General features: G+C 38.5%; 1 protein-coding gene across 2 annotated transcripts in view; it reads right to left on the bottom strand.

Moving 5' to 3' along the window:
* Positions 1-16,222, bottom strand: part of dlg5a (discs, large homolog 5a) — a 37,123-nt gene extending 20,901 nt beyond the window's left edge. For both annotated transcript variants that reach the window (XM_079249276.1, XM_079249277.1), the window contains exons 1-5: positions 15,519-16,222; positions 3,158-3,226; positions 2,078-2,252; positions 1,455-1,598; positions 452-635 (exon numbers count right to left, since the gene is read on the bottom strand). In XM_079249276.1, the coding sequence (XP_079105402.1) occupies positions 452-635; positions 1,455-1,598; positions 2,078-2,252; positions 3,158-3,226; positions 15,519-15,822 (876 nt within the window). In that variant the 5' untranslated portion in view covers positions 15,823-16,222. The remainder of the gene's footprint in view (positions 1-451; positions 636-1,454; positions 1,599-2,077; positions 2,253-3,157; positions 3,227-15,518) is intronic.
* Positions 16,223-22,707: the final 6,485 nt, after the last annotated feature.

The raw sequence follows: 22,707 nt of genomic DNA, 5'->3' as shown, positions 1-22,707 counted from the left end.
ACAACATATTCTGCATATACACTGATCGTGTAGCTACATGGTTTGGGTCAGTATGACCTTTGCCCAAGCCAAGCCCTTTTCTTCTGTGCTTGCCCTTTTCAGAAATGCTCTGTGTGCGTTTCCTTCTGCTTTGCTGCCCTGTGCTTGTAAGCACTGCAGCGTCCCCATGGGGCCTATTGGAGACAGTACTTCACAGTAATACAATACAGGTCACAGCTCCCTTGTGCTATTTTCAAAGTATTCACACTATAGAACATAAGAGGCAATGTAGTTTAAAGTTGTTTGAGGTGAAAACTTGTGAACAATATTAAAATTGCCTGATGTCTCAGCATTAGAAATTATTGTTTTTATTCTTTTGTTTTGTTTTTAGCAGGCTATGTCACCGAACGTCTAACATCTGGACAGCTACAGCAGACACTCACACAGCAGCGTGTCTGTGAGTTGGTCGTACCTGCTGTTGCTGCAGACGAAGGTCTGCCAACTCTTTCTGGTCTTGACCGTGCAATCGTTTGAGCTCCTCGCAGTTCTGTTTAAGGTGGTTGTGTTCTCGGACAAGCTGGGCATTGTCTCTCCTGAGTGTTTCCGTCTCCTCCTTCAGCTGGGCCTGGTCACCCAAGACGCGGCTGTGTAGCATACTTGAAGGGGAAAGGAGCACAAAAATGTAAGATTCATTGGGAAAATGGATAAATAAATGATGAAGCAAAGAAAATAAAAACTTCAATAAAAAAAAGAATTCTGTAGAAACTTAAAGTAAAAGTAAAAAACAAAGCATTAAATTTCAGAGGTAATATACTTTTATAGACTTCTAAAGCATTTATCACCAATATATTTGTGATTAAAGTCAAACTTTTAATGACAAATGTTAAAAAGACCAACGCAACACTCTCAAAAGTAAGTTTCATCTGTGGACTTAGTTTGAGCCAAATGTGTGATAATTCAATGTTACGTTTGAACGTATTCTAACTGGTTGAAGCATCAAACAACTAATCCAACACAGGATCTACTTCTGTGTTCCTGATATGTTGCTGCAGCTTACAAGCTGTTGGGCAGAATGAGTCAATTACATAAATGCCGTCATTTGCAAGCTTTTTAAATCAAGCAGGTTTTTTTTTGTAGTGCCGGCACTCTTTAAGCTGGCTGTAGCTCTAAGGGATGTTCTTTCAATTAGGTTAATGGAAACACTGTGCCAGTATTCGTTACAATAGCAATAAAACAATGCAATAAAACTTGATTATTTTTACACTGCAGAGCAGCAGGTGGCAGGTGACAGAATGTTCAGCCCGCATTTCTCAGTAATGAGTCTGTGCACATAATCACCACTGCTTTCAAGAGGATTTTCATGTGGTAATAACTTCTATAAAATACAGACAAAACACTCCAAATAAAGAGTTCGTCTTTGATAATTGGACATAGAAAAACCAGAAACAATGTCATTTTAAAAACAAAATACTTACTGGTAGAAGTCAGCCTCCTTCACAGCCTCCTCGCACCGCTTAAGTGTTTTGGTATGCTGGTTCTGGAGTGACTGTAGATCTGCCATGGCCCTCATGCACTGGGTTTTCAGACGCTCATAGTCATGACTGGCTTTGGAATTTGGCCTTAAGAAGAAAAGCAAAAATGACTTAAAATCCTACTCAGCCTTGTTTGATATAGAGCCCAACACGTCTGAAACAAGATGATAGAAAAGAGCTGACCTTCCCTTTGAATGACAGACTTTATACAATTGGACTGAAATGTCTAACTGAATATAAACACCGTCACACAGAAGAAAGCAAGCCATGATTCTGACATATTTTGCAAAAGAAAAAACATAATAGCATATTCAGCCCAGTAAAGCTGACAGTCTGAGCGTTTCTGCCATTCTGGAAGTCAATATAACCCAAAAAGTAGAAAACTGGCAGCAGAAAAAATGTCTGCAAGTGCTGATGACCCAGAAATCTCAGTGAGAGGAAACAACACTGTCCAAACTATGTCACCCTGAGGAATTAATTGGAAAGCTGATGCCTTCATCTCTGGGAAAAAAAAACCCCAAAAAACTGCAGAAACAACAGCTTGGCACACAGGCCAGAAAATGTACCTGCAGTCATCAAAGGTGGTCCCAGGCGATGCCAGCGCCAGACGCTTACGTAGCTCATCTCGCTCCCTGGTCACCTGGCGGAGCTGCAATAAGATGGTGTCCAGGTTGTCACCGGCATGCCGGTTGTCGTTGATGGCTGGGGGAGGGGAGGATGCTTCGCCATTAACAGGCGAACCTGCAACAGTGTACACATGACCAGATGCGAGCGTTATTCATCACAGACTGGATAAAAGATTACGTCCAAATTAATTAATGGATTAAAAAATACATTTTAAAATCTCTACATTCCACCTCAAGTGGAAACTTTCTGATACTCAAAGAGTATAGTGGAATTTCACATTAGGCTGCAAAGCTCCGGTCTAGCAGTGGGGAAAACACATGCTTGCCTTGAAGGTTCTGTTCAATAAGCAGGAAAATTAACTGCAAATTATCTTAAACCAGTAAAGAATAATACATCCAAACTGAGTCTAAACTGAGCCACTTATCTCATTTCTGTTTTCTCGGAAATTTCCAATTTTTTGTATTTATTATAAATGACAAAATTCTCGAGACCATTAAACAGATTTAAGAGGATTTGTCCCTGTAATAAAATGTTCATCCTCTTTGATTGTGAGTGCGACATATTTCCAAGCAGTCAAATGGAGTTAAAAAAAAAAAAAAAGTAAACCTTTCATTAAGGAGTCACGTTTAGGGCTGTTTTTCTTCAAAAGAACGCCCACGGCAGGAAATCTCAGGATTTTGTGAATCTTTGACTCAACATTTGGACCCTTTTAGAGATTTATGTAACACAGCTGAGTCATTTGGTCTGTTGTCAAAACTAGGGAAAGGCAAACATGGCAAACTTTCTTAAAGAAGGAAGAGATATTTGCAGCATGTTAATGCCCAAAGTGTGAGGATTAAAGAAAGAATACATCTGTGGCTTCCTGATCTATGTAGCCCCGTTAGCAAGAATATCTTTCAATAAGCCAGAAAGTAGCAACAGTCCCTTTATTTCTGCCACATTATGACCCACTAGGTTTGAGTTTGCCCACATGGATCTAAAATTAAACATTTCAGGCTGTTTTTGGTGATTGTACATACCAACACTACTGAGGGAACTGCTGCTTTCTGAGTCTGATGGCATGGTGGAGAGGACGCTGTATGTAGAACCTGCAAACACAACACATACCTTCAAACATTCAGCATGATTAATTGTCAATAAAATGTGAGAGAAATTAATATTACAGTTGGGTTCATATTCTCTGCACAGCTGTGTGATACACCAGGAGCATGGTTTATATGCTGGAATAATGACTTCAACACTTCTTCTTAGTGACTCTATATTATCACTGCAGACTACTGTTGTCATTAAACCTCCGTTCCCTCGCTGTGCAATCTGCCTTGCTTTGATGTATAGTCCCTGTATGTTTCTGCTACACAGGCAGAATGTCACGGCTGAAATGGGATTTTCTCTTTTTATGTCACTCGCACAGAGAGAGAGAGAGTGGGAGAAAGAGAAATGATTCTCTATCTGAATAGCTGTACACACCGTTAAGCTGGGGGATATTTCACACAGGCTTCCACAATCCATAGGAGAGACGGTGCAGATCCCCATTATACTGCAGAGTTCCTGCTCCAAAGGGCAACATAAACATGGCTGACAACACAAACAGATTTCTTTCTTCTTTTAAAGATGCATCATTGACTTCTGCTTACTGCAGAATGACTGTATCAGACCGCTTTTTTCTTATTTATCACCATATTTTGCTAAAGGAGAATGTATTTAACTTGTTTCTACTCAGGCTCTGCAGGTTTTGTCTTTTAGACTTAACAGTAAAGAGAAGTCCTCCCACAAGCTGGAATTCTCATAAAAATACTTCTACTAAGACGCAAAAAAGGAAAAATATAGAAAAAAGGTTTAAGCACACTCATGTACCATATATATATCTGCGGACACACAGTTTCAATCAGTAAGTGATTAAAACAATGTCATCTTATTTTGCATATAATGCAAAATGAGTTTTAAAAAGCCCCAAGTGTCTAAAAGAAAAGTAGCTTTTATGGTCCATGTTTGGAGCTGCAAATCTGGAATTGTTTTCAGTCAATCTCCAATAAAACTTTTGGATTAAGCTGAAAATTTGATATTTCTTTGAATTTAGCATTTAGAACAAAAAACATTCTATTAATGAGAAGAAAAACAGCAAAAAAGCTATCATGCTTCTTCCTAAATTGTTTATAAAAATGCAATATAAATGCAGTTTTTAATTGGAAATAATGTTCTTTTCATCTGCTTAAGTCAACCAACCACTGCAGATCTGAATCAGTACTGTGCAGAGCATAAAAAGAATACAAATTTTATTCAGTGCCATTTTAGTAAAACTGCTATCCAATGTTTAGTTTTTTACACCTTTTAATTTCACATTAATGCTAATGGAGCCTTTGACAACCAAATTTTTGCAGTAAAATTAAGCTATTTATTTTAATTTAGAGAAAGAATTTCCCAACAGCGGTGTTGTTGTTTTTTTTTTTTTTACTTTTTAATTAAATCAATTAAATAAATGCCAATAGGCACCCATCCAGCAGCAGTCTCTTGACAATTAGAAGTTAAGCGCTTAGGAATTAAAAAATAAAAACTACAGCAAAGATTCATGAAGCAATTTCACACCCAGTGGAAATAGAAATGACACATAACATTTGTTTGTTTTTACCTTTGTTTGTCTTTATATGTTCACAGACATGGCTAACAATTACACAAAATGATTGTGGTTAGCTCACAATGTTAATTATGTCTCAATTCCACCAGTCATGAGTATAAAGTAATAATACTGACAGACCTAAGTGAACTGATCAAAGACATGACACCTTCCGAAAAACAGCACAGTGAGGCACAGACAGGACTGATGCACTACCATCACACAGGTTTCAATGGAGAAGAGGAATGGTGACCTGCATTATGTGCAACAAGCAAGCAATAGATTGACACCGGCATCTCTAGGCCTCCATTTTTGTCCTTGCCTCCCCACTGGGTTTAGCTACAGATCTGGCTCCAGCCCACATGTGTGACAAGGCCAAGCCTAATTAACTATGAGCTCTGTGCGACTGAGCCACTTTATCTTAGGCCCAGCAGACAGAGCAGAGGAGAGGAGGGCAGCTGGAAAAACATGGAGCAGGCATGGACTAGAGGAGGACAGATGAAAGGAGAAAGCCTGACTAAAAAGGAGGGAGATTGTATGAAAGACGAAGAGGGAAGAATCAAAAGGAGAGATTGTGGAAGAGAGAGAGGAGCGGAGCGGAAAGGCTTTTAATCTGTACTGACGTTCCCTGTCTGATGCTCAACACTTCTGCTCTGCAAAGTGCTCGGGGCACACCGCTTTGATTTCATATTGTTCCATCAGACATGATGAGAACCACTGTGGGGCTGCGCGGCAATAAATCTCTACAAACAGCACATCTTTTTCAAAAAGCTTATACTCATTTCTATGGCAGCATTTAAAAGCAACAACCAAGCTCTTGACAGACAAGGTTTCATAGTAAAGACATAAGCTACTGAGAGGTATTATGCCAGCTCAGTCGTAGGATATATCATTTGAAAATACCCTGCAGACACAGTCTGGAAAGTTCAAACACAGAAAAGACTAAAAGTTTAGCTTGTTTGGGTAAAGGCAGAGGTAAGATGGTGTGTGCACAGATCGCATGGGCTAAAATGCCCTTATCTGATAGGGTCATGGTTCAACCTATTGCTGACATCACCTCAGCTTTTCTTCTCCCGATTTTCTGTCTGGCATCTAGTCATAGCAGAGGGGGGAAAAATGCTTTTTGTTGTTGTTTTTTTTTTTGTTGTTGTTTTTTTAAATGGGAAAAATAGACTTCTTATGGAATGCTGCTTTATGGGATTTGGAAGTCAAAACACTTATACAAATTAAAATCTCTGTAATCTCTGTCACTGCGTGCTCTCAACACTCAACATCTAACTATAACTCTCAAAAATGAGGTTGTCCAGGACAATCCTTTGTATCTCACAATCTGATTTGTCTGTGAAGACAAATGTGCAACACAATTTCCATATTTAGATGAGTGTCATGGATTATTAGTTGGCCCCTGAAAGCCCGGCATTGAATGCAGTACGGACTACATGTCAGATACACAACAACTATCTCGCGAACAATGATGAGTCAGCAAGAATAGACTTTTTTTTTTTTTTCCCTTTATAAATCATCAATACCAATTAGCAGCAGCCACAATCTGTGAGGATGATCATTTGTAAACATGTTCACTGCATCGATAAAATTGGCATCCATTAAGGCTGCATGGATCTGATGCACTACAATGATAGAATACACTGCTCTCTGCCCAAACAGGCAGACAAGACAGATGGCAGCTAAGAAAATGTATTGTGCATTTGTGGTTAATTCTAACAAATGGACGTATCATGGCAGAACTCATCAGGAACCAATAAATATTGTCTTACTGAACAAGAAAAAATAAAAACAGCTGAGATACACTTTTCATGAAGAAATAAAATTTAAGGTGCGAAAAGGACCCAAGGAAATGGTAACAAGGTCTGTTGCTGTGATCTAAATAGGTCAGGGGAGTGCTCGCTCCACAGATGAGGTTCCACTTCCCCCACAACACTGTTTGCCTTCCCTCATAATGAAGCGATGTGCTAAGCTACCAACAGTTGCTTCAGACAACCAGATTATGTTCTCCAGCACATAAAGCAAGATGACACACGTTGCCATGGAGAAACTGGATGAGATGAACAGCCTTTTCTGCTGTGCAGTAAAAAAAGAAAAGCCATGTTCTTGTTGGAGTTGGAAGCAAGCAAGAAAGTAAGATGGAAAGTCTGGTTTTCACTTCCACTGTTGGGTGAGATGAAATTATTCATCAGTTCCTCAAAAGGTTATAAGACAGTGGTAGCGTGTCTGAAAACGGAGAACGCACATCAAATCACTGTGATAACGCCACTGCAGCTTCAAACTCTCTAAAACTAAAGAAAAGCAACTACAGGATAAATCTTCACAGACTTGGTGAAGGAGGATCATCACAGTTCCAAAAATAATACTGGGTTCTATTGTTTCTGAGCCATTGTAAGCTCTTCTCGCAGTCAGAGAGCAACAATGATAAACTATGAGCTAACAGTCTAAATAGACCTTCAGCTCTTTCTCCTTTTGTGTCCTCAGATTCACAGCCTTTAAACTACACAGGCGCAAATAATAGCAACATTAATGCTGCTGAAAACTACCCACTTATTTTATAGTGTGCTTAAGTGAGGCTGAAGGATGTGTCAGCATTAAACCAGAGAGCAGAAAGAATCTTACAAACGCCCCCCACCCCCCTCCTTCTGACATCTCAAACCTCTAAATCCTGGTTGCAGCTCTGCAGCCTGTTCCCATGATGCAATTTAAATTAGAGACATTTCAATCTCACAAATCTGTCTAAATATTGGATCCTACTCCTCAGATGTGAGTAGTAACCGAGACTGACTACCAAAGCAGCAACACTCTCTGATGCCCCTTTGTCAGCCTATAATCTGTGTCTGTCACTGTGTGTAACTGTTAATCTTGCAGAAGCAACACAAACCTATAAATACACGCCGCATCAGATTCAGTGTTAAGGTTTATGAAAATCATTGCTGTTCTGGTATCTTTGCAAGATGACGTATTTTCATATTTAACAATGTTTGGAATGGACCTGTATGTCCAACACACAACATTTAAGCTTAACCAAATTAACAATTTTGCTCTTTTTGGTCATGATTATTTTGCAAGGTTTTCTTTAAACATAAAAGACTCATTTAAAACAAAAAAATCAAAACCAAAATCAAAGGGAAACAAAAAGTTTTAATCCAAAAGGATTAGGAAAAAGCCAGCACCCAACCGCCTTGCCACATATCATTAACTGCCTCATATGTATTTCATAATATTCTCATATATCATGGAACAGTAATAAGTCTTTTGTGGACATCCTACCTACACAGTTTTTAAAAACTTCCATATCTGGTCCTGGTGCTTTATGAACAACTTACTCATATATTCTTCCTATTTCCATTGAAATCTCAATCGTTAACTTTCCAACACCTCTTCTACTGTCTTTGTCATCCATGGTATTAGTTTGCTTCTTACATGTCTGTCAACGTACAGACCTACCCCTCCACCATTTTTGCTTTTTCTGTTTTGATTTGACATCTCATACAAAATAAAGTTTGACTCTTCCCATCATTAATCCATGTTTCCAATATGGCTATGATCCTAAACAGAGTGTTATATTGATTTAAGAAATCCTTAATACTCTCAAAGTTGGCATAGATCTGTATTCATGATTCATTTGTTTGACATGATCGAAGTAATTATTGTCGGTGTCTGAATCATTTAAAGTTTTGTTGTAGCTGTTGCACAGTGATTAGAAATGTTTCTGGTTTTGTTCTGGCTTAATGTTTTAACATTTCTGTCTTCATTACAAGGCAGTATAATTTATTTATATAGTATAAAGCTCAATTAAATCTATTGCAATTACATTATTGATGCTAATGGTTTGGATTTTCACTGCAAAACCTGTAAATATGCAGGGCAACAAAATGTGCATTTCTTTGTCCATATCTGTCCCTGTACTCAAAGAGTTTCAGTAAGCTGAGAGGTGTGGTCTGATTTCTGGGGTGGCAGCGACACCACAGCCCCCTGATTCTGGGCAATGAGCCAGTGAAAGCCTTCTTGCAGGCGTAAAGGATTGATCATCTGACTTCAGGAGTCTTAGCTAAGCATATAAATGAAGACATCCAACATGAAGACTCCTTGAGCCAAGATTACTCAACCGCACACATGTCGCCCGAGTTACAGCTCTGTGCTCATGTCGACTTGGTCAAGCCAGCCCACCTTTTTCACTCAAAGGCCTGAAGTTGGCTTGTGGTGTGTCTTACAGCAAGATCTGTTTTACTGTTGATTGAAAAGCAAGGCCGCCCTCCCTCAGATGTAACCTTATAGCAATCTGGATCTGTTAAAGCAATCTGGGATGTGAAATGAAAATTCAGCCCAGCAGACCTGTCAGAGCAGTTAACCACTACAGCCTCAAAAAAGCCCCTCGGTGCTATCCAACCCAACCTATTATCCATCTACAAAGAGGACTAGCTCAGCATAAATGAAGCATAATTTCCTTTTGAACAGCTTGCCTGTGCCAAGGGTTGGGTCAGAAGCTAAAAAAGGTAAAAGATGCCTGCAACATGTCCTCCAAATGTTCTGTTAATGCTGCAGTGAATGCAAACACAAGCTGAAACACTGCCAAGAACCCTGCATGTGCGGAAAAAAAAACTCACTGCTGTAATTTCACTGATCTTTATGACATTCTGTTCATGTTTAATTGCAGGGGGAGTCCATGTTCAATCAGAAACCAGCTTCTTAATGTGCATTAAGATAATTCAGTGATTAAATAGAACTATAATTTTTAAAACGCCATTAAGAATAAGGAAGCTAGAGTAGAGGAAGAGCATATAATTATTAAACAGAAAATAATACTACAGATTACATCTGACTGACAGACCCTTTCTACTGTACACTTGGGCTTTACAATATTAAAAAAGCATGCATCATTATTGTTGAATATAGCTATGATGACATGACTTGGCATATTTAAACAACTACTTCAACATTTGGAGCAAATCTCAGGCATCATGTTGAAATCTCTGCATATTAGTCCACCTTTGCACATGTCCATGCAAGTTAGTTGTAGAACATGCACAGCAGCAGACCCATTCTAACTGGAACGTAGTTTAATACACATATGCTGGTCTTGTTTAAAGTCAAACTACACTTGTAATATCAAAATAGTAATACATACTAAATGCTGTACCTTCAACTGCAAAAAGAGCTTGCAACCCAAAAGATTGTTGTTAATTTGAGCCATTGCTTGCCTCAACGCCTGCTACTGCGACTGCCAATTTTCCAGTTCTAGGATCAATAAAAGTATCTGTCCATCCATGTAGTCAAGAAAAGCAATAGAATCACAACAGCAGCATGTTGATATCTTCTGCAATTTTTAGTAAAGGTTTAGTTTGTTTTTTTTTTTGTTTTTTTTTAAAAAGACAACATTTGTGAAAACATTTGCAAGTTTTGAAGTGCATGAACAACACACACTGCTGGATCAGTCACACACAATTTGTCAGACAAGTATTTTCTAAACTGAGAAAGCCTGCATTTGATAAAAAAAAATAATAATAAGATAAATAAATATGCATTACAGAAGAATGACTATTTTGTCTTCTTGCATTTTAAAATTGATTTAAAAATTCTCTAAAAAACTTCATATATATAAATAAAATAATGTATTGTTAAAAACTTTCTTGTGTAAAGCAGTTAAAACAAAAGTGACTAGAAACATAGCTGGTGCCATCTTGAGTTGAAATTTGGTTGGATGCACAAGATTTATTCCGGGAAGAAAGAAGCTGGATGTGACTTATTTAATATTTATGAAATAATAGTAATGATTTCATAATAGAAAGTTACAAATAAAATTTAATGACGTGCAAGAAATCCGACCAAACACGTCACCATGCACAAATCTGCACTGCTGGTCAGTGAGCATAACTATTGATTTAAACTGTATGTATGTATATGGATACATGCTCTGTGCACATTGAGGGAATTCATGGTTTTTCTTTAGTTCTTTATTTCAATTAACTGTCCACATGGCTTTCAAAACTATTTTAAATAGTTTCAGCAGAAAAACTGTGCACCATAATCATAAAGAGTTTCATACGCTGTTGAGGCAGACACAGATTTCAACCTTGCCCTTTAAAGCTGGGGTAGGTCATGTTGCTCAGAGACCTGTCCTGATAGTAGTCTGTACATTTTGTAATCATGAACAATAAGAAATATAGGAGAGGAAATCGAGTAACTGACCAAAGTTTGTCCAACAGTGCAACACTGGACCTTGTCCTGCATGTCTTTGTACTTTAACATATATCAAACCGATTAATAAACATCCTCATCAAGTTCTCTGCAAGCCTGTTAATGAGCCATTCATTTAATTTAGGTGTAAGGTAGGGCTGCCTCTAAAACATGCCGGTAAGTGGTCCTCCAGAACTAGGGTTGAGAAACAATGTGAAGATGGCTTTGAAAGACACTGAAGTCATTAGCAGCTTCCACCTTTCTCTGTTTAACACATCATACATGTATATCTTATTTCAATCCACAGACATTGTCTTTAAATGGGTTAAATGGTGATTTTGTTGGAAAATGCTGTTAATAAATTATTATTAGTTTAGAGCGGAGTACTCAGTTTGGTCTTAGGAAGGCTGAAATCCAGCAGGTTTTCCATGTGTTACTGCTTAAACACGCCTGAATCAAATTAAATGGATCTAACAGCCTATCAGGTTCTGCACAAACACTCATTCATTTGAGTCAGCTGTGTTGGAACAAGGATACATGGGAACCTGCTAGATTGCAGCCCTCATAGGTCCGAATTGAGTAGCCCTGGTTTAGATGAAAAGGTAGTCTGGAAATACTTTATACAACCACAAGTTGACACGTCTTATCTAAACCCATTTGAGACCAGTTGAAAATATTCAGATCTTCAGCCACCCCCAACTGGATGTATGTTCAGCTTCAACACATTCAGTTCTGTGGCATTTAGGTTGGACTAACACGTGCATGCAGCTTAAAAGTCTGGTTCTTACTTTTTCCAAGTTTCGTGTAAAGTGTGACATTAAAAATCTTCTACATTAATTAATTGTTTACTTTATTTGCAATGGAAAAAATAATGACCGCCACTGCTTGTTGGCAGTTAAAGGTCTAATGAACACTGGAGCACACTAGACCAATACAAGATAAGGATGCATGGGAATTAAAGGCAAGTCCCTGCAATCAAAGCTAGGATACCATGATCAGCAGTAAACAAGAAATATATAATACAGGAAAACAAGTAACTATACAACAAAAAAAGAGTCTAATGGGGTTAGCAGAAGCTGTTAAGTTCCATGACTTCATGGTGCTGGTAAACATTCAGATGTTGCCATTTCTACCTTGCAGGGTAATTAGGAAGTAAAGGGAACATGTATTAAATGGTAATGAAGTTCTGTTCCTCAGTGAAGCCTCCTGGCTGTAGTTCTCACAGAAGCATACATCTTATTTTAATGCTGTTAAATGAAGTTTACACCAACACTCTGATAGTAACAATTACATAGGAATGAAAGTATTAACAACCAGGTGGAAGTACTGATGTCAATTTTTTTATTTTTTTTTTTTAACCATATAAACAAGATCTGAGAGGCTCCTCTACACACCACCAACACAGCAAAGAAAGAGAGAAGTCAGATTGAGATACAAAGAGAGGCAAAGGGTAGAGTGAAAAGGTAAGTGACAGTGTGCGTCATCGAATGACAGACGCCGACGTGCGAGAATGATGACGGAAATGAATCCAGGTCTAACTCATGGGAAATATTTAAGATCCGAGCTCATGACGAAAAGCTCTAGAGTCATAACTCATTCTGTCTGTTCGCTGTGCTTTATGGAGTGGGACAGAAACTCGTTGACAGAGAGGAGAGCACCCCCTCCAATAACACAAAAACACTGGCCAATGTCCTGGGCTGCTGTACACAGAGCAAGCTGCTGACTGGGCACTTTGGGCCTGCTCAACTTCTCAACAAAAGGCCTGTTGTCTCCCTCTCTCTTGTTCCCTCTTTCTATCACCCTCCTCTCTCTCCGGCGTGCCCCTTTATTTAAGTGTGAGGAGAAATAAAACCACTCAGCGAGGAAAAGAAATATAATGAGTCATAGTAAAGACAATGATAGTGAAAGGTAATAGATGGTGCATCAGAGAAAAGAAAAGGGCAATAAACCAAAGGAACAAGAGACCAAGACAATGAGAATATGAAGGCAAACAGAAAGCAGAAGACGACAATTGTGGACGATGCACACTGTCAGGGAGAATTGTGTTTCCCTCCTCTCGGAGTGTGTTTAAATCACTGTCACAGACCCTTAAATCTACAAAGAGTGAGGGGGAGGGGTGTTGCAGGTACAGTCTACAACTCTATTCTTTAAGAAAAAGTATTGCCCACATAGAGTAAGGACATGAGCACATAAGCCAAGGCATGAAATCAGTTTGATTGCTCCTGCTTGGTTTTATGAAATTAATTCAATTCTGTATGAGAAGAGAGAAATATGCTTTGCTGTGAAAAACAGCAGGGTCAAAACTTCCACGAGACTCAATATTCTAAGTGAATCGCTTATGTTCATGTTAATCCCAAGTTAGAAATATCCTACACAGGGTGGGTCACTGATCTTGGCATACAGATCTACAAAACTGGCAAATAAATTAATAATTTGTTTGTATTCCTTCACAGAAAACATCCTGGAATTTACCAGCAAAACTATCAAAAATTAACTATGCCTGAGCTTTACACAGCTCAGTAGTAGTTTGTGTGTGTGTTTGTGTGCTTTTCCTTGAGGGGGGAGTTGATCTGAGATGGGGCGATTTCATTTACGCTTATCTTTGGAGGCTCAGCTGGCAAAGGAAGCAAATCAGACAACAAGAGCAGGCAGGATGAGAAGAGGACAAGCTGAGAGCAGGTTGCTATCAGCAAGACTCATCACACTCAGATTCTCTGTCTTCACACAGTCTGTGTTGTTCACAGACACGCCGTGGCTCTGAGAATTTCCTCCCTATGAGCTCTTTCTGCCAGCTTCTGTGCCTGAAGGTGCTCCGTGAGCGGCTTGTCTTCAGTCTGCTGCAAGTGTAGTTAAAACATGTTAATCGCATAACCTGAATTACTAATAATATAATGAAAAAGCACATTAAATAGAACAACACTTTACTCAAAAGACAGGAAGCCAAAAAAAAGCTAATAAAGAAGAGTGCAAAGGCATGATAAAGTATCTGTCAAAGAGAAGGTTTACTCTAAAGAGGGGAGTGCAGGGTCTAATTCTCTGCTGAATAACTGCAATCTGACAAGCTAGACTGGTGCTTTCTCTATCCAAATACATGGCAGGTCAAATCTGAGACCCAATGCTTGCTACTTAACAGTGAGTGTATGAACTTAAAAAAGGTCCCAATCCACATTGCAGCTACTTGCGCTTCAGAATGAGTGTCACTCAGCAGCAGCAATGCTCAATACAAGGATGTTAAAAAAAAAAAAAAAGAAAGAAATAAAGAAAAGCTTAAGGAAGCATTAGTGATCCTGTCAGCAGTACAGCAAGAATCCAACTCAGCATTACCTGCAAAGGTCGCTGGTTGTAGACTGAGGCAGACTTGGCAGCACTACATGACAGACATAGTAGTTTGAAATAAACCCACAGCTATGACATGGTCTGCTAGCTGCTTAGCCTGCAATGTTGTTTTCTAGGTTAAATACTGTATGCCAAAAAGGAGCATCACCCTGCATCTCTTCCCTGCTTTTGGATCTCAAGGCTCATCCTGCATTCAGGCCCCTGGGCATGACGCTGGTTTCGAGTAAGCTGCTCACTGGCTTCAGTCATTCACACAAAGCAAAACAGGCTAAACTAGACAAGGCTTTTACACTTGGTTGCCCTTTGTCTCCGCACAAACCCAACCAAAACTGCTGAAGTGCCAGCAATTGCTGTGAGGAACACAGTGTAAATCAAATGCCTACTGTGAATACATTGTAATTTAAAAATGTGGCATTAATGCAGCACCAGAGGAATATCTAGTCAAAAAACAGCCATTAATGGGATAAGATAGTGATTTTTCAACTGGAAGGGTGGAGTGATCTAAACCATGCTTTAGGCATGAACGCATGCTTGGGTAGGCTGCACACACACACACACACACACACACACACACACACACACACACACACACACACACACACACACACGTACAGGTTGATATGGACCAACATGTCAGTAGTGCACCGTTGTCATGGAAACAACTCAGGCTACCTAATGTACCAACCACTAACATGCCACTAGTTACAAATGAGGGCTGGTTGTGGATAATAGTGAGGCAGTTTCTGCTTGAACACTGAACCTTTAGAACAAACACTACATTTTGTAGATGGATATGTTTTCCTTTCCATTCTGCTTGGACTATAGTAACTGGGATGTCAGCACAATGGTTGCAAGATATTACAAAATCTTGGCCAAACCAATAAAATGTGCAAGAAATGCATGAAATACGCAGGCTGTGTTAAATATTTCATTTAAAAATCAAAGGATAGTGTAATGTAACTAACTGGTTATACTGTAGTGCCCACTTAGTTCTGATAACCATGTTGGAACAAGGCTGCTGCAAAGCCTTTGCAACCTTCACATTCACCTTACTGCCATCTTATGCAGTTTTGGGCCAATAGTAAAACAAGATTCCAGCATTACTATCCTGTAGCTATACACACACACGTCCTCTTGCAGCAGACCACCCAGATCGTACTCATTGCAAGGGTTATGCAGTCGCTGGACTACTCGTTTTTAGATTTCAAGAAAAGCTTGTTTGAGAGTGGCTGATGTGTAAAAGATCTTACCGGTGGAATGGTCCACAGGTCCTCCACCGTTGTTGCCGAACAGGGCAGCATACAGGTCAGGGTATGCCTTCTCCAGGGCCACACACAGGTCGAGGAAATGGTCGCTCTCCTTGTTCACCAGCATCTTCAAAAGGTGGTCGACTTTCTCAGCGCTGGACGAGCAGTTCTGGTCCAGTTCGAACCTGTCGAGTTGGCTCAAGGTACCAGAAACTATCAGCAGCTCGATCACTCGGTCCGCATCTGTTATGGACTCCAACAAGTTCTGGTGGCACTGGTCTAGCAACTCTTTGTGCTTTGGCTCCATTGCTATCCGCTGTAGTTCCGTAGCTTCCCAGCTAACCCAGACGGCCAAGTGGATGGAAGATCCTCACCGATCAAAAGTACCGAGCGATTACTGAACTGAACTTATCGCGGCTTGCACAAGTTCGCCGGAGCCACCACGGCATTAGGTTGCACGGGAGATCAATTTTTATAGCATATTGAAAAAGGCACAAGAAGCCATATTTGTTGCCCAAGGCTGTTGACTGCACTAAACAGCGATACATTTTTCCATCTTACTAATGTGTAGCAGGTCACGTCGTTTTAAGCTTCCCTTCACAGTACGCTTTAGCTGAACGCATTTTCTCTTCTTAGGTATCACTTCGTGCACCCTTTGCCGACTCAACTGCTGGGAAAACTCACGTAACTCCGCCGCTGATCCTCACTTACACTGTATCCTCCGCCATGTCTGAGCAACTCAGCAGCTGCTGCTCGCTGTCAATCAACGCTCCGTTCAATGACCATATAAGGTCAAATAGGGTGGCGTCTTACTACAAAACACACCCATTTTTTTTCCAATGGGCGTCCACATCTCGTCGAAAATCCCAGGTGGAAAATGAGAATGGGGAGAAAATCCATGAAACTGTATAGCTTATAATGAAAGGAAAGATGAAGAGCGAAATGTGTTAAAACAATGACGTTATCCCTTTGAGTAGAGAAAGATTTTATTGACACAATTTATTAAATCCATATTTCACTGTCTCTGAATTACCACATTTTTCTTGATAAGATAAATTGAATAAAAACTGTATGAATAATATATCTTTAGCTTATATTTTAGAGTGATTTGAAAAAATACCTATTGCATTTTATTAAAAACAGGTCCAGCACAACCAATTTTAAGAGTTAAATGCTATTTACAGAATAATATAATAAACATTTAGAATTCGTGAAAATGAAACAGATCTTTATGATGTGCTGCTCACATAAGCCTTTTATTCCAGAATTAGTGCTAAAAACCACATTTCAGAGGAGTTGGGACTGTGTAAATTGTAAATTAAAACTAAATTAAATGACTCATTACCCCAAATTTTATGCCTAGAACAACCCAAGCATATCAGATCAGTTAAAAGAAACCCATTTTACCATTTCATGAAAACTAATTAATTATCTTGATTAAATTTGATACATCTACAAATAAATAAATACATTTGGAAAACCAAATTTACCAAAATTAAAATAGCATTTGGAATACAGTATGTTGTATCTAATTAAGGGTGATTTGATCATTTGAAAGAGCACATTTGAGAGGCAGAGTCCCTCAGACGAAGAGATGAGCGGAGGAACACATGATCAGTAAACAGAAAAAAACAAAAGAATATCTACAAATTGTGAAAAAATAGCAGAATAATGTTCCTTAACTTGAAACAGTAAAAGACTTACATCTTTTACGTACATAATAAGAGAATCTGAAGGCATCTTTGTGCAAAGGGGATGTAGTGGAAATTCAATATTTGATTTCCCTGGTGGTCAGGCCTATAGACAGCATTGCGCAAAAGTACAGGCATGATTCTGTCATGGAAATGACTGCACATGCTCAAGAAGGGGTCCTAGAAATCATGGCTTGTGATCATAGTTCATGGTGCTATTCAGATCTGCAGCTTAAATTTCAATCATGCATAGAAGACATGTAAACATGATGCAGAAATGCTGCTCTCTCATCCAGACAAAAACACATCTTAAACGGACTAAGTCAAAGTGAAAAGCAATTATGTGGACAGAGCCAATGAAATATCATTTTACTTGAAATGATGGATGCTACAACATCTGGAGTGGCAAGAAATAGAGAACATCCAGTTTGTCATCTACACTCAGTTTAGAGTTTGGCTTCGCTGATAGTCAGTATAACATTTGTTCTTACTCTGCATCTGGAAAGGAATCATTAATACAAAATGTTTTATGCAGGAAAACAGCAACATTTTCTCACATTACTCCATCAAGACATTGCACAGTATCATGCTACCTTTGTAAGAAGCGCATAGAGTCAAAGTAGAAGAATCTGGGCGATAGACTCCACAGTAAATAATATACAGAACACAACTGGAATAATATATTTTATTAAAGTTCATTTAGATTTCTTTTGTTTTGTTATGCTCTCTCTCTTACTACATGCTTTTTGTTCACATGAGTCTGGGAATGCAGATGTCATATGTACTTCAAACATATTGCCTCCTTATTAAATAAAGAAATAATAAAGAAATAACTAACATTCCAGCTGTCCAATTATATTTGGCCCCCTGGCAAATGAGAGATTAACATGTTTTTTGTTTTGTTTTTTTGCTTGTTTGTTTGTTTGTTTGTTTGTTGTTGTTTTGTGTGTTTGTTCAGTTGGCTTTTTTCCTTAAAAATTTTTTAATCTTTCTGCAATTTTAATACCCTTTTCCAGATTTTGCATGAATGGCCCACAATAAAAGCTTGCGTTCTCCAATTTATTTTAACTCCATATCTAATTTCTTTTTATTGTAACTTACATATATTTTTGTTAAGAGATTATAAAAACATAGATGTCTTTTCTGCAAACATAGCCAAGCTGTTGACCTGAAATATTTGACATAATTATTTATGACAATCCTTTGTTTTAACATTGGCCCATCAAGCAGTAGACCCAAGAGGCAATGCTCGTTTTTTTTTTATTTTTATTTTTTTATTCGGATACAAAAAAAATTAACATGGCATTAATAATATGGGTATTTTATTCATTCCTTGCATAATACTGCTGCTCTAGCCACAGGCTTAAAGACCATCTGAACTGTGCTGCCTCCAATTTCAAAGAGTACTCCATCTTTGTGAGGGATAAAATATAAGAGGGTGGTGTGTTATTTGTGAACAAACAAGCAATCTATGAGGATGATCAAATGAAATGTGTATTTAAGGAGGATTTGTGAAATACAATATGATGATGATGATGGATGCACTCATGCTTTGGTCTACAGCTGAATGGAGATTGTTGGCACACAAGCAGACATCTGTAGGCATACCTCTAAAACCGTGACCTTATTCATGCACGCACTGAATCCCATTGTGACATCTACATCTCTCTCTCCCCTCCCCTCTGTCTCTCTGGCTCCATGGCTTGTGCAACCATGTGCTGTCCCTTTAGATGAAAAATTAATTACAAATCACTCATATCAAAGGCAGACAGGTCTCTACAGCTGATGCAGAATGGACGATTGTGTCTGTGCATCACTTCTGAGGACACACACAAGACATATAATGTTGCAGTAGTTGATTTTTGTTTGTTTATGTTGTTTTTTAAGTGAAAACAATAACAGTAATAATTAATTAGAAGAAGATATTGCTTTGTTCCAGAGAATTATGACTGCTGGCAGGAATGAGCTCCGGTACCTTTCTGTCTTGCACTGGTTTTACCAAAGCTTCACACTGAACAGACTCTGCTGTTGTTGTAAAATATTGTTTAAAAAATTTGTTTATCAGACAGCCTGGAACAGGCTGGATAATAGCCTTATGTTTTATTGAAGAGGCTGTCAGCAAGTATATCCATCATTTATCTTGGTCCAATAGGCTCAAACAAAATCTTATGGATTTTTTTTATTGCCAGTCTGAATGGAGATTCAGCTACAGCTGTCTGAGTTAAGGGTAGCTAAACAGTTACTTGAGTGTTCATTCACTTTAGAAACCATTTACTTACTGCATCTTGACCCTCTTAACATTAATCTAGCTGCTTTATCTCCATCCTGCCAGAAAGCATGAGAAAGATTGCTGCCTTAATGTGTTGAAAAAGCGGCACCAGCTCAATAGGAAGCAGCAACAAAATATATTATGAGAATACGTTTTTTGCAAAAAATATCTCAGACTATAAGAAAACTGGTCACAACATACAAACGATAACAAACTTATCCATCCATCTTAGTTTATTCCAATGCAGCGTCTTAGGGAGCTGCCATCAGGTGAGAAGCATGAAACACCCTGGACAGGTCACCAGTTCATCACAGGACCAACAAAGAAACAAATGAGACATTCAGGCATAGTTATACTCATCTTAAACTTAGTTTAAAATCTACAGTTAACCATACATGTATGTTTGAAGCCAGAGTACGCAGAGAGAACCCACACATGCACATAAAACAAACATGCAAATAGAAAGTGGAATAAGGGGACCCACAGTTAAGATTTGAACAAGTAACCATACCATGAGGCAATAATGGTAACCACCACACCTTTACACATCTTAATGCAGGGATTAAAATATGAGGTTTGATTCATTAACTGCACAGGGAGCAGGACTCTCTGGGATCTTATCTTAATTATTTAAATATTATTTAAATATTAAATAATTCAGTTAATATATAATACTTCAGAAAAAAAGCATTTTACATAAGATAACAACAGGAAACATGACATTCACAACAGACATAATTTACACTAAAAAGAATTTAACCAAACAGAACAAAAGAAACCCTAAAACTTAAAAAAAAAAATAAAAAAAAAAAAAAAAAAAAAAAAAACAGAAAACAAAATGTTTGTTTTTGTATGCTGTAAAATTTTATCATGCTTTCTGTTATTTTGCACATTTTTTCTCTTTTTCCTTTGATTTCACTTTAGTTTGTATGTTTACCCTTTCTTTAGTTCAGTTGTGTTTCCATTTTATAATCCAAAAAATAATATCTGGTTTGTTGTTGAGGCTTTTCCTTGTTAAGTTTTCATGTTCTTTCTGTGATTGCATGAGTTCTCTCCAGGTAAAAACATGCACTCTAACTGGTCATTCTGAATTCACTCCAAGAGTGAGTGTAAGCCTAAATGATTGTTTGTCATTTGTGACTTTGCCATGGCCTTTTAATGGACAGGTGACCTGTACATGATGTACCCTGTCTCTCACCTGCATCCCCTGCTTAGCGCAACAGTACTTTTTGAACCTTCTTTTCAGCCCCCATCCAATCAAAGCAGATGGTCAAATGTTCTGAACCTGCTTCTGTTGGAGGTTTTTCCTTCCTGTTAAAAAGGGACTTTTTCCTTTTAACTCTCGCCCGCTGCCCTCCACATGCTCAGGATAAAGGACTGGGCTGAAAAGATGATTTGATGCATCAGTTGGTTTCCATAACTAGGCAGATATTTTTTATGGACTGGCTTATATGAACGCAGTTATTATAAACTAGACTAATGTGGATCATATAATGACTTTATTTTTATTGGGCTATGATTTAACTGGAATTAACTGGAACATATATGTGGGCTCAGTGAGATGACTTTGGTATGAATTAGTGCAGTTGGCTACAAATAAAAGCAGCATTGAACTGAAATGTAATATTTTGTATGATTGATTTTTTTCTCCATTTCATCTACTTGTGGATTTCTCTGTTTTGCACCTTTGAGCCATTTTAGTGTTTCTTTTGATGATTAATTCAGTTAAAACATGAAATAAGAGAAATCACTGTTTTATAGCTTAAATATCAATTTTTCAAATAGCCTTAAGCTAGACACCTGCAAGCAGGTGAGAGGCTTATGAATGTGATGAAAAAATTATGGCAGGAAAGTGTGGAAGCACGTCGAAATGATCATATAAATAATCTAAGCAGAAGTATGCGATCATAGAAAAAATATGTAATCCCTTTTTAAAATCCTAGATAACATAATTTTAACATCCACATCCAGTCCTTAAAACTTCAGTGCGGTTTTAGTCAATTTTAACATGACACGATCAAAAAAAGACTCTGCCAGCATGGCTTTGCAAACTCCCTAATGCAGCCAAGGCAGCTTTATGGCTGCCATCAATTGCACAGGCTCCCCCCTCTTCACCTCACAGTTATTGACTGTGATGCAGTTAACTCACACACACTACTGTAGCCAGCCAAGCACAGCCCCATATCTTTACAGTCAAGTGTGTCCAACAGCATTTTAAGTGAATCCAACAGGACTTAATAAGGCGTAGAGCTCCTTGAGAAGCTGCACATGTTGACCTAACACCTCAGACAGACAAATTATTTGTCTGTATTGATTGAGCAAAATGCACATTATTTAAGAGTCGCCCACTGGTACATAGAATTGATTGGGAGACTTCCACTATATTAACCAAGTATCAAGACTTCATGACCTGCATAAATTCAAACTGTGATTACTGATTCTCACCATTATGCTATGCTGAATACAAGTTCTGCTGTTTGAAATTCACATTTGTGGCTAAAGATATGACCTAAAATAAATACTTCCCTGCCCTCTACTGGCAAAAAAAGAGCCTGCTGCCATGCAGGATCAGGGCAGTGATGAACAGAGAGCTACAGAACCCTGCTGACTGTTTACCATCAGGTTTGATCAGTCAGACAGTTCAATGAAACTCTGGAGTTGTCATCAGCTGACAGTCTGTCAATTCTTAACCTACAATACACCTCCCAAAGGGACGTTTGTAGCGGTGAAGAGTAGTCATTCACCAAATGGAAGATCGGTGGATCGATTCCAGGCTTCATCTGATTACATGTTCAAGTGACCTTGGATAAGACAGTAAGACAGTGAACCCCACGATGACCCCCGATGTGTCTATCGGGGTATGAGTGTATGTGTGATTGGGTGAATGTGACATGGACTGTTAAGGTGCATTGAGTGGTCAACATGACTGGAAAAGCACGATATAAGTACAGTCCATTTACCATTTATTTGACCAAACAAGCAAAAGGTGAATACTACCAGTCAAATGTTTGGACACAATTCCCCAAATAAATCCAATGGGAAAGTCTGGCCAAACTTTTGACTGGTAGTGTAGGATGAATAATTTTTGCTCTATGCCCAGGTTTCTTTGTACAGATGGGAATAAGGAGAAAATACGTGGTCATAATAATCATTTGTGTCGTATTTATGTTAAACCAGTGAGGAATGTAGAATAGTAGATTGACTAGATCTATATACAGCCTTTTTATTGGGT

The sequence above is a fragment of the Telmatherina bonti genome (genome assembly GCF_933228915.1).
Source record: "Telmatherina bonti genome assembly, chromosome: 11".
Lineage (NCBI taxonomy): Eukaryota > Metazoa > Chordata > Actinopteri > Atheriniformes > Telmatherinidae > Telmatherina > Telmatherina bonti.
Note: the sequence above shows the minus strand (reverse complement) of the source record. Positions and strands in the feature narration are given on the sequence as shown.